Here is a 13296-nt window from a genome sequence, read left to right on the forward strand (position 1 = left end):
GGGAGGCACTATAGTCGACAATCCAGTTGGACTAGCTAGGTGTCGAAGAAGTTAGGAGATTTGCTTGAGGCTAGTGTGACGGAGCAGGGAGGCGGGGACGAGACCGGGAAACTTTAGCGGAGTGGCCGACTTTGTCACACAGTTGGCAAACGACCCGTCTTTGATGGCTCGATAGGGCAGGATGCTAAGATGGATGATGGCTGGAGTTACCACTTTGTGAGAAGTGATGACTAGGAGGATAGGAGGGGTGGTGCATGGAACTCATAGAATCAAGAGGCGCATTAGCCAAACCTTGGGTCATGTTCGGCGAGTACCGAGTGCTCTTCCGTTTAGACTTGTGACTGACTTGAGCTATGACAGTTGATCCAGGCAGTTTGTCCGCACGCTTCAAGTACATCCCGTAGTCAGTCAGTTTATCATAGAGATCTTCAAAAGAGACTGGCGAGTTGCGTGCCCGAATTGCAGCAGCCAATTCCTTGTAGTCGGTGTCGAGACCATTGAGGGTATGAATGACAACTTCTTCGTCACACAGGGAATGACCTATCAAGGCTAAGTCATAAATGATAACCTTGATATGTTGTAGATAATCAGAGATAGTACTTCCCTCTTGTTTCGTCATCATAAGCTTGGATAGAAGACTGAGCTTGCGAGTACGCGAATGATTTGCCAGGGTGGTTTGCAGTGTCGACCATGTATCGACAGCTGTCACACATGAAGATATCAAGAGAGCAACGAATCCAGCAACTAAAGCTTGAATAGCTTGGAGGATGAGACGATCTTGACGTAGCCACAGTTTGTGAGCTGGATTGGGTACTGGACTGGGATCGCCGGGGATGTTGAGCATGGCTGGAGGACAACTGAAAGAGCCATCAATGTAACCTAACAAGTCGTATCCAAATAAAAGATTAGAAAATTGAGCTCGCTAGGACGCATAGTTGCCACCCTTTGATAACTTAAAGGGGATCAGCGTGGCAGCATTGATGAAGATAAGCCCTGTAGAAGAACAAGAAGTGGGAGTCCCTACAGGAATTGAAACATCAGAAGAAGTGAATGAAGACTTTTTTTTTTTCTCTCTGGTATTTTTTATTTATTTTTTGACCTTAAGACCTTTATTTCATACTATATCTACTGCAGCTCACAAACACAGGAGGAGGAGGTTTATGAGCCCACTCAAAAAAGTAAACAAAAGTTCCTCTCTCTCTCTCTCTCTCTCCCTCTCTCTCTTTTATTTTAGTGATCTACATATTTAGATGTATCTTTATCTACGGAAAAAAAATTAGCTCTCGATCTTGTAAATATCAGCCTGATTACACTATTGCTTCAAGTGCCTCGTGCGAGTGTGTAAACCTGCTCTGCTCTCGCTACAAGACCTTCAGAATCTTGTTTAGGTTCACTGTTTTGCCTGGGAATAGAGGAAAGTTCCAAGGATAGCAATGGCAGCTCCAAGCACATTGACAGGTTGAACAAGCGTGTGGAAGATTATGATGGATGAGACAATGACAGAAATACGCTTCATGGTGTTCCCAATACTAAACGTCAAAGGAGAGATTTCATCCAAGGACATGTATGAAACCTGGTTGTACAAATGGTAGAAGACACTCTGGGCAGCCACCCACCTGATGAAATGTGGACCAATCTATGAAAGTGCCTTCTACCAGCCAGCAGTCCACATCTGCGGGCCCTCAATTGCAATAGCAAAAGGTGTGAGTATCAATAGGGATAGAATCGACAGGCAAGCATAATAGTTCATCCCACCAACTGACTTCCCTTTCATCCCCTTCTTAGAAAATATGTTCTGAAACACAAATGCAAGATTCGATATCATTGCGCCCACAAAACCGGTCATGTTGAAGTTGAGCTCGGTCACCGTCGCCAGGGCACAACCGCTAATGATGGGGACCAGTGACAAATACACCGGCAGAGGGAAAGTTTCACCCAACAGCAACCTCGACACCAATACACTGAATGCAGGCTCTCCACTCTTTATTATGTGGCTGTCTCAATCTACCTTAGATTGTTCTCGGAAACTTTAATACTGTTCGGTAGACAAATGAAAAAGAGGGGGGTAGACAACTTTCAGAAAGCCAACTTCAAAGTTTTAATGATTACATTGACACTGCAGCATTGTTTGATATGAAATATATAGGTAATTGGCTCTCCTGGAGTAATCAAGGTACTGCTAACAGAAAAATAATAGCTCGACTTAATAGGTGTTTAATTAATCATGAATGGTTAATAGTTTACCCAGATTCACTTCTTGAGTATGGTGCTCCTTTGTTTTCTGACCATTCTTTAATGTATATACACGCAGACAAAGTGACACCAAGAGGCAAGAAACCGTTTAGATTCTTTAACATGTGGAGTACTCATCCTTAATTTCTTGATGTTATCAGATCTGCTTGGAATGTTAATGTACATGGATCCCCACCTTACATCTTATGTCAAAAGCTCAAAGCCTGTAAAGCAGCACTCAAGGAGTGGAATATAAATACCTTTGGCAATATTACCACCAGAGTTCAATTTTGTAGAAAGAAACTAATGTCATTGCAACATGAGCTGCAACTTCAGTCAAATGATGAGAATATTATCTATAAAGAGATAGAAGCCATAAATAACTTCATGCAAGCCTTAAAACAGGAGTAAAGTTTTGCAAAGCAGAAGTCTCGACAGCATTGGCTTACACTAGGGGATTCCAATACTAATTTTTTCTATGCTTCAATTGCTACTCGAAGGGCTGTTAACCCTATCAGCAAATGCAGAGACAAAGATGATAATCTTATTGAGAATTTAGATGAGGTTAAAGCACACACAGAGCAATTTTTTTATTACTTACTCAATCAAGCTGGGAAACCTAATAAAATTCATGTGGAGTCGACTAGAAAACTTGATTCGGAAGCTATTTCAATCCTCAATGCCTCAAATTACAGATGACGAAATTGTATGTGTTGTCTTTAAGTCACCAAAGCACAAAAGCCCTGGTCCAGATGGATTTCCAACTGAATTTTACCAAACTGCTTGGTCTATTATTGGAAATGATGTGATTAAGGCTTGCCAACATTTTTTCTCTTCAGGTCATATTCTTAAAGAGATGAATTGCACTTTTATTTCTTTAATTCCGAAGAATGCAGGGGCTGATTCACTAGAGAACTATTGACCCATATCATTATGCAACTTTATTTACAATATCATCTCCAAAGTATTGGCAAATAGAATGCAAAAGGTAATACACAAGATCATTAGCCCAAATCAAGCTGCTTTCATCAAATGGAGAAGTATACATCATAACATTTTGCTTGCTAATGACTTTGTCAAAGATTTGCATTCAAAAGCAAGAGGGACAAAAATCTGTTTTAAAGCTGATTTACGGAAAGCCTTTGATTCAGTTAATAGGAAATTTATCTATAAGATGCTCCTCGATATGAACTTCCCACAGCAATGGGTTAATTGGATTCAATCTTGCTTGGAAACTCTAAAGTTTTCGATACTCTTCAATGGCTCACCTATTGGTTTTTCTGGGAGCACGAATGACATCCGACAAGGTGATCCACTCTCTCCGTATCTCTTTACTATTGCAATGGAAGGACTTAGTTGTATGTTAGAACACACAGTCTTAAATGGCAGCATTAAGGTTCCCATTGCTGGTTCTATTCATATATCACATATAACATTTGCAGATGATTTACTTATCTTTCTCCAAAATGATCCAACTTCAGTAAAGAACCTGGCTACTATTATGAATGACTTTGGTATGGTTTATGGACTTCAGTTAAATCATGCAAAAAGTAAAGTATATATGAGCCCTTACGTTGAAGATAAGGTCTTTTTTGCATAAACTTTGGGGGCTAGTGAGGGAAGCCTGCCAATTCCTTATTTGGATCTCCCGCTCATATCCATAGGCATTCACAAAACCCACTGTCAGCCTATCCTGCAAAAAATAAAGAATAGAATTTCTTCTTGGAAAAATAGGTTTCTATCAAAAGCAGGATGACTCGAACTCATCCGTTCGATATTGCACTCCTACTCTATATATTGGTGTAATGCATTTCTTCTGCCTGCTGGACTTCTCCAAGATATTGAACGGTTATTAATGAACTTCTTCGGGAATGGCACAAATGATAATGCAATGAATATGGTAAATTGGGATAATATTTACAAACCGAAAGATGAAGGGTGGCTAAACTTAAGAAATACTAGAGATTGGAATCAAGCATGTCTGGTACAGCAATTGTGGGATCTTTTGCAAAGCAAATGTTCCTTATAGTCACATTGGGTTTTTGCTAGGTATCTTTCAAAGGAAACAATCTGGGAAATTTCAATAAGAACATACCACTCTACAGCTTGGAAAGGAATTTTAAAGGCAAGGAATTGGCTAATCAAACACATTTCTTACGCAATCTCTTCTAGAACTAGCACTAATATGTGGTACGATCCTTGGGTGAATGGGAAGAGTATATTTCAATTATATGGTGACAGAATACGAAAAGATCTTGGGGCTCTCAAAGATTGGAAGGTTTCCGAGTTCATTGCTAACGGTACCTGGTGTCTCCCTAATCCAATTTCTCCCGAAATGCTATCACTTTGGCCGACTATTATAGCTATTCCAATCAGGAACAACTCTTCAGATATACTTATTTGGCCTCATGACAATGGCAAATTTAGTGCCACATCCGCATGGAATCAAATTAGGCAAAGAAATAATAAGTGGGTCCCAAGCAGTTGGACATGGGATCGACCGGGATCACAAAGACATTCCTTATGTACATGGCAGGCCTTTCTCAATAAACTACCTACAATAGACAATATGAAAAGAAGAGGTATCTATCATGTTAAACGATGCTCCATTTGTATGCAACAAGAAGAAACTATTGGCCACCTCTATTTCGCTTGTGATTATCCAAAATGGATATGGAAGGAGATTCTCCAGCGATTTGAACTCAATAGACTGCCGCAACCAAACTTGCACCAAGAACTAGGCGACCTCATGCAATGTTTCTCAAGAAAAGGGCCCCTCACACAACTAGCAAAGGTTAATTTCAGATGCGCTATTCGGTGGATGTCGAAGGAGAGATGTAACAGAATCTTTGAATGTCAACACACAAACAATGCTCAGCTCTTGAAAGAGATTATTAGAGACTCGAGATCCTGTATGGAGCAAGATCTCAAAACGGAGCACTTTACCCGAAGAGAAAAAGATATTTTTATCAAATTTAATTTTGCTATTAGCTAAAGATCTTGGGAATGATGCAAAATTATGTACCCACAGGTAGTTTTGATATATCTGGATAAACATTTTCTATGTTGACTATAATTAGGAGTTATAGTCTATAGCATGTGTAGTCATAACTATCGCATTCGCACTCTATGAGTTACTTGGCTTTGTCTATGACTTGTATAGATAAAGCTATTTGTAGAAACTTTACACATAATAAATTTACTTTTACTTACCAAAAAAAAAAAAAAAACTCTCATTCGAGTTTTCCAATAAGTATAGTCCAATCCGTTAAACAATGGTGGACGAACAACCGATAAGCCCTCTTGGTTTCCGGCGTATGCCATCTCTCTTGGGTTTTAATCCGTTTGAGAGTTAACCCCGCTCTGATACCAATTGTTAGGATCAAGAGCACTAAGAGGGGGGGGGTGAATTAGTGCAGCGGAAAACCTTCTACGATAAAAATTGCGTTCGTTCGGGTAAAGTGATTTCGGTAAGAAAGCTGATTCGTAAATCACTTTAACTTTTGTTTAAGCAAAATGCAGTAATGATATAAATGCAGTTTGCAATTATGATTCAAATCAGATAGTAGGCGCAAAACTGAAATATGATATTCGTACGAAGAAACTGATTTACGTCTAAATGATGATTCGTAAATCACTTGATTAAGCGAGATGCAGTTTAAGCAAGGATATAAAGGCAATTTACAGTTATGATAGAAATCAAAATGTAATCGCAAACTGAAATATGATGATCGTACGAAAAAGCTAATTTACGTCTAAACGCTTATTCAGAAAATGCAAAGCTTGAAACCCGATCGTATATGCGCAGAAAGCAGTAAGCTTTTGAGGAGGTTTGTAGTAAAGATAATATACTCAAAGTAAATGCAAACCGAGATTTAGAGTGGTTCGGTAAATCTTGACCTAATCCACTTTTTGCTTCCTCCACCGACGAGGTCACCGACGTCAACTAGAGGCCTTCCTTCAATCGGCGAAGGCCAACCACTCTTTTATAGTTTCACTCCTTTTGACAGGCTTAGGAGACAACCCTTACAAAATTTTCTCTCCTCTCTTTACAACTCAGAACTTGGAAGAAAAGAGGGAGAAGAACTTTTGGCCTTTACAACAATTTTGAGCTCTAAAATTCACAGAACAAGATCAAGATTTCGGTGTGAGTTCTTACCGTTTCAGTGCTGAATGGGTGGGGTATTTATAGGCCCCAACCCTGTTTCAATTTGGAGATCAAAACTGTCAATTCCCGGAATTCCGGGATCAGGCGGTTGCACCTCCTAACTGAGGCGATTGCACCGCCTTGCAGAGCTCGAAGACTGAGCCTTTGGGCGGTGCCACCTCTGCCAGGGGCGGTTGCACCTCCTGCTAGAGCTCGGAGATTGAGCTTAGGCGGTGCCACCGCCTGACTGAGGCGGTTGCACCTCCTGCGAGAGCTCGAAGACCGAGCTCAAGCAGTGCTACCTCTTGTTAGGGGAGGTTGCACCGCCCAATCTCGCTCGGAGACTGAGCCCAAGCGGTGCCAACTCCTGGCTGGGGCGGTTGCACTGCCCAGTCTCGCTCGGAGACTTAGCCCAGGCAGTGCTACCTCCTAGCTTGGGCGGTTACACCTCCCAGCAAAAATCAGGGTCCGAATGGGTTGATCCATTTGGCCCAATTTGGGTTTTTGAGGGGCCCAATTGCCCCAAGATTAAGCTAATGGGATCACCTCCCATTTCCAACTTAATCATTTTGCTAACTACGATATTCCCTAAGACATTTCCTACAACTTGCTCCGGTGCGTCAATCGCTTCTTCCGATGAGCTTCCGGCGAACTTTCGTCGATCATCCGATGAACCCTCGGTGATGCTCCTACGGACTTCCAGCAAACTCCTATACTTGCGACGATCCACTTGGCGAGTTTCGACGAGCTTCTTTGGCAAGCTCATGGAATTCTCGGATTTGTTCCCGCAGAACCTTCGACGATTGTCCGAACTTCCGTCGAACTCTCGAACTCCCAACGTGATCATTGTGTTGACTCCGGTGCAACTCCTGCTGCATGTCTTTCTTCCATCGTAGTTAATCCTGCACACTTAAAATAAAACTTCGATCGAGACAATTAATCCTAAGCAATTAACCAAGTTGTCCGGCATGTCATTGGTCCCTCGACGCTTCATCCGATTTTTTGGCGCATCGTCCTCTCCTGCAGCCTATTGCCCAATCGGCCAGTTGACTCCGCAACTCCGATATCTTTGGCACAATACCCGCTCTTCTTGGCCCGATGCCTGATTCCACAGCCCGAAGCCTTCTGTCGATACGTCGACCGATCCACTGGCCCGACGTCCAATCTTCTGACATGTTCTTCCGGCACAACATGATTTTCCTGATTTAATTGTCTCATCCTGATCGAAGCATCCTGCGTTATTCAAAACGCAGATTAAATCATAAACATATATCAAGTAGTTTCATCATCAAAATACGAGATTCAACAATCTCCCCCTTTTTGATGATGACAACCACTTGATGGCGGAGTTAAACTTAACTCCCGGAGTTTAAACAAACTCCCCCTATCAATATGCCATATTGATAGAACCTTGAATTCAAACTGAATTCAAGTCATTGCAATATTCATCATGAATACTTGCAACACGTCATCATGAACTTATGCATAAACTTATGCATAACATCATACTTCTCCCCCTTCGTCATCAATAAAAAGGAGAAGTACCACAATCAAGCGTTTGTGATATTGGTTCAACTCATTGCATGAAAAACAGAATATCAAGTTTTATCATCATGCAGTTTTGAAGCTAGGAAATTTAGCAAATGTTACATCATGCTTAGAACATTCAAGCTATGATGTTTTAGATATTCAAGTTTTACTGCATACAAGATAGCACATTTAGAACATACAAGCTAGCAATGTGTTAGAACCCTTGCAGATTATAAACTTGGGGTTGTTCTCTTTAGGGGATCGGCCTCCTTGGAACTCTATAGGGGTTCCTCCCTCCAAGTTGCTGCTCAAAGGCTGCAGAAAAGATTCATCTATTGCCTATCAAAAGAAAAGGAATACATGGCTTTTTATAGGGCTTAAAAACCCTAACTCCTAATAGGACTCCTACTTAAGACTCTTACTTCTAACCAACTCCTAATAGGACTCCTACTCAGGACTCCTATTCTCTTACAACTCCTAATTCTTCTCTAAGAAAAAATCTCCTACATGAATGCCCCTCTCAATTAGGACTCTCCTAGCTAGAGTCCTAATAGAATGTCCCTCTCAATTAAGACTCTCCTAGCTAGAGTCCTAACAGAATGTCCCTCTCAATTATGACTCTCCTAGCTAGAGTCCTAACAGTTTTATATGAATGTCCCTCTCAATTATGACTCTCAAAGCTAGAGTCCTAACAGACCCGCCCTCTTAAACTCAGCCTTGTCCTCGTGGCTGATGATTCACGAATTCTGGGAATTTGATCTTCAAGTCATCATAGTTCTCCCAAGTGGCATCTTCTATTGGTAGGTTCGCCCACTGTATTAGCACTTCATTAGTGGGTCATCGTCGTCGAGTCACGATCCGTCGATCAATAATGGCACTTGGCTGAGTCTGGAGTTCTCTTTGGGTAGTCATATTTGGTGGGTGGCTTTGGGTTGTCTCCAAGCACCTATTTAAAACTTCCGTCTGGCAGTTGGTATGTGGGTGATATATCGTACTCATTTTCAATTTAGTACCCTGCATATGGAATAACTTTGTCCAAAATCTGCTCTTGAAGATGCAAGTATAATTTGTCACAAGCAATGCGTCCCTTATAGCATAATTCTTTTGAGTCCCGATTGTAATGATCCATGGAGCTTGGTGCTTCCTCTAATTTTTTTTTTATCTTACTGGTCTCCGAATCTTCCTGCCATTCTATCTTAATATCGTCAAGGAAGTTGCTGGTTGGAAGTAAAACGACCAAAAATTCAGCTTGCTCAGGTAGCTGCGAAAGCGCATATGCAACAACATTCTCTTTCCACCTTTTGTAAGTTATTTCATAATCAAATCCAAGAAGTTTTGTTACCTATTTTTGCTGCTCGGGGGAAGATATCTTCTGCTCCAAGAGATATTTTAGGCTTTTATGGTCGGTCTTGATTTGAAAGTATCACCTGATCAAGTACGATCTCCACCTCGTTGCTACGTGCACAATGGCGAGCATCTCCTTATCATATGTTAACATGTTTTGATAGGGGGGAGACAATGTCTTGCTAATGAATATGAGTGGTTGACCATCTTGCATGAGAACGTCTCCCATTCTGTCTCTAGATGCATCGGCCATAATGATGAAGGGTCGGTTGAAATCTGGTAGCACTAGCACGGGGGTCGTCGTTATGACTGCCTTAAGTTTGTCGAAGGCAGTGGAGGCTCTGTCTGACCATTGGAAGACATCTTTTTTCAATAAGGAAGCAAGTGGTGCACTGATCTTTCCATAGTATTTCATGAACTTACGGTAATAGCCTGTTAAACCCAAAAAGCCATGTAGCAATTTTATGTTCCTCGGGGTGGGCCAGTTTTGCATTGCTTCAATTTTGAAGGGGTCCACCATCACACCTTCCTTTGATATGATATGCCCAAGATATTTCACCTTTTGTTGAAGAAAGTAAAAATTCGTAGTGGCCGTTGTGTGTTCGAAAGGCGGTTTTCGGTATGACTTCTTCATACACTCGTATTTGATAATACCCGGATCGAAGGTCCAGCTTTGTGAAGATTTGTGCTCCCTTTCATCTAGCAATTCATCTACTATTGGAATAAGGTATTTGTTCTTGATGGTTATGTCATTGAGAGCTCGGTAATCAACGCATATTCGCCATGTTCCGTCCTTCTTGTGTACAAGTAGAACCGGTGAAAAGTAGAGGTTACAACTTATCCGAATAACTCCTGTTTCAAGCATCTCTTTTAAAATCCTTTCTATTTCATCATTCTGGAGATGTGGATACCGATATGGCTGAGTATTTGCTGGAGATTTGACTGGAAAAATCATTATACAATGATCATGCCGACGAGTAAGAGGTAGGTTGTGCGGCTCGTCAAATATATTTGAAAATTCAGCAAGCAAAGGAAATAGGTTTGGATCTTCAAATTCTATTGGCTCTCCTTTAATTTGCTGCTCAAGTTGTACCAAAAAGCCCCTGCATGCTTTATGCAAAACCTTCTCCATTTGTTGTGTGTAAATCATCGTTAAGTCACCCTTACGTTTCCCATGCAGTATCACCTGTTTCTCCTTACTGTAATATTTTATAAATAGTTGAATAAAATTCCAAGAAATATCACCTAATGTTATCAACCATTTAATTATGAGTATGGCCTCATGATCATCAAGAGGGAGGAGGAAGAAATCTGCAATTATCTCTTGGTCCTGCAACAACAGTTTCACTTGCGGGCACCTATGATCACACTTCAAAATCTGTCCGTTGGCGACCTTAACGACAAACCTGCTGCAATTCTCAATAGGTAAGTTTATATGGACAGCAACCTTACTGTTTAGGAAGTTATTTGTGCTGCCCGTATCAATGAGAACAGTGATCGGTTGTTGTTTGAGAAGGCCTCCAACTTTCATCGTTTGTGGGTTTGAGTAGCTAGCTAGTGTATGTACCGTAACTTCGGTCGGTTGTGGCTCTTCTTCTGCATCTTTTTCTTCATGTTCAAGGCTCTCTTCTGGATGTTCAATAACCTCTTCTTCTATCGGTTCAATCATAAGAAGTCCTCCTTTACTACAACGATGCTCACGGCTCCACGGCTCGTCACAATGCCAACATAACCCCTTCGCATATCGCTCCCGAAGCTCTTCTCTTGATAACCTCTTTGGTGTAGGGACTTGGTCAATAGTAGGGGGGGCTGAGGGCTTCAATATTACTGGTTGAGGAGCGACCCTAGTCCTCCGAGCTTCATGGTTCAATTGCTCCTCTTAATGTCGTGCGAAAGAGATGGCTGCCATAAGCGTATACGGTTGTCGCGCTTTAACTTCTCCTCGGATCTCCGGCTTCAAGCCCTTAATGATGGTCCTCAATAGCTATTTTTGAGACCAATCCTGAGTTTGATTAGGTAACCTTTCAAACCTAGTTTGGTACTCCTAAATGGTGGAAGTTTGTCGGATCTTTGCTAGTTGTCCGTCAATATTCTCGTAATCGGTTGGTCTAAAGCAGATCAGCAGTCCTTCTTTGAATTGTTGCCATGAAAGGACTCCATAAGTATGTTCAAACCAGTCAAACCACTGTATAGCATCCCTTTCAAGATGTATAGCTGCAATTTTCACCATAGATTTATCCGCGGTTTTGTGGTACTGAAAATATCGCTCCGCGCGCGAGATCCAACCAATCAGGTCTCCTTCTTTCCATCTAGGGAAGTCCACTCTCATGCATGGATAGTTGGGTTCAGTCATAGAGCCTCCCCTCCCTTGGAACTCATCTCTTCGGGCCTGGTGCGATTGGGCAAAGCTCTCTCCGTGATATGATTTTTTCGGGCTTAGTGGTCGACCCAATCTGAGTTCGGTAAAGAGCGTCAGAATCTTATCCTCCATTCGCGCCTACAAGGGTTCGAATTTTGCATTGATTGCCTCCTTAGATGCCATAGTATATGCCTCCAAATCTATTATGTTAATATCTCTCTTTTGTTGTCAGGTTAAAGGCATGTATAGTTGAGAGAAGTGATGGTCGCAAGGATTGGTGGATCGGTGGATGTAGGCTATGGTTTAGGCTTGCTTTGTGGCTGTTTTGGGTGTAGTTTGAGGGTGTGGTTTGGTGGAGTTTTAGGGCTATGGATGAAAGTTTTAGATCTGTGGTAGACGCAGCAAAGGTTTGATAGAAATCAGTGGAAGTTGCAGCAAGTATGTGCTGTCTTGTAAGAGTAGAATTGTCGTCGAAGAAACAATGGTTTCTTGATGTAAATATCTACCAAAAACTTGAGAGAATTGAGGAGGAAATTGATAGCAAATTCACAGTTTATATGACAGCAAGAATGTCTAATTTAATCAAGAGAATTTCGGCAGTATAACAGCAAGGAAATTGGTGCTTGTTGCGATTGCAGAATTCTCGTCGAAAAATTTCAGTGGTTTACGACAAAAATTTGCAGCAACACAAAATCGTTTTTAGAGATGAATTTCTCAATAGATCAATCTTAAATGGAAGCCAAGATGATCTATGAAGTGTATAAGAAATTTCATTCAAAAAAGATTGCAAATAGATGGGTTAAGGTAACAATATGCGGCCGGAATTTTCTACAACATAGATTTTCAAGTGTGGCAGATTGGACATAAAAGATCAATAGTTTATATTGAGAATTTTTCGATGAAACTAAAGGGAAATCTACTGTTAGGAAGTGTCAAAGATGTCATAAAAATTTTGTAGAAGTTTGGATAGAAAAAGTAGAGTTGCAAGATCAAACAGATGGTGCTATGCGGTTGGAATTTTACAGTGCAGATTTTCAAGTATAGCAAATTAGACGTAAAATATCAATGGTTTATATTGAGAGTTTTTTGACAAAACCAAAGGAAATCTGTTGTTAGGAAATGTCAAAGATGTCATAAAAATTTTGTAGAAATTTGGATAGAAAAATTACAGTAGCATGATCGAACAGATGGTGCTATGCGGTTGGAATTCTGCAATGTATCTTTCGTCGTAGAGATGAAAACTTTTTGACGAAAAGTTTATGCAGCAATATAGGAATAATTATTTTTTTTATTTTCAAATAAGGATAACTAAATTGCAGCAGCAGTAAGGTAGAAAACCAGAACCTGTTGCAATTCACGGGGAGATCAAAGGATGATCCGTGGTGGTGGAGATGACGACAGAATTTGGTGACGATCTTTTAAGCAATTGTGGGAATTGCTTCAGGCGGTTGTGGAGGGTTGATGGATGGCTGTGGAAGGGCAGCGAGACACCAAGAATGCTGCTCTGATACCAGGTGTTAGAACCCTTACATATTCTAAACTTGGGGTTGATCTCTTTAGGGGATCAGCCTCCTTGGAACTCTATAGGGGTTCCTCCCTCCAAGTTGCTGCTCAAAGGCTGCAGAAAATATTCATCTATTGCCTAAGAAAAGAGAAGGAATACATGGCTATTTATAGGGCTTCT

At 41.1% G+C, this 13296-nt stretch overlaps 1 protein-coding gene across 1 annotated transcript; it reads right to left on the reverse strand.

The window, feature by feature from the left end:
* Positions 1–1390: 1390 nt before the first annotated feature.
* LOC135636359 (glucose-6-phosphate/phosphate translocator 2, chloroplastic-like) lies at positions 1391–10784 on the reverse strand. Its single transcript, XM_065148048.1, is given in 2 exon segments — positions 1391–1994; positions 10660–10784. Coding segments are annotated over 2 exon segments (729 nt in total).
* Positions 10785–13296: the final 2512 nt, after the last annotated feature.

The sequence above is a fragment of the Musa acuminata genome, chromosome BXJ3-4 (assembly GCF_036884655.1).
Source record: "Musa acuminata AAA Group cultivar baxijiao chromosome BXJ3-4, Cavendish_Baxijiao_AAA, whole genome shotgun sequence".
NCBI classification, from domain to species: domain Eukaryota; kingdom Viridiplantae; phylum Streptophyta; class Magnoliopsida; order Zingiberales; family Musaceae; genus Musa; species Musa acuminata.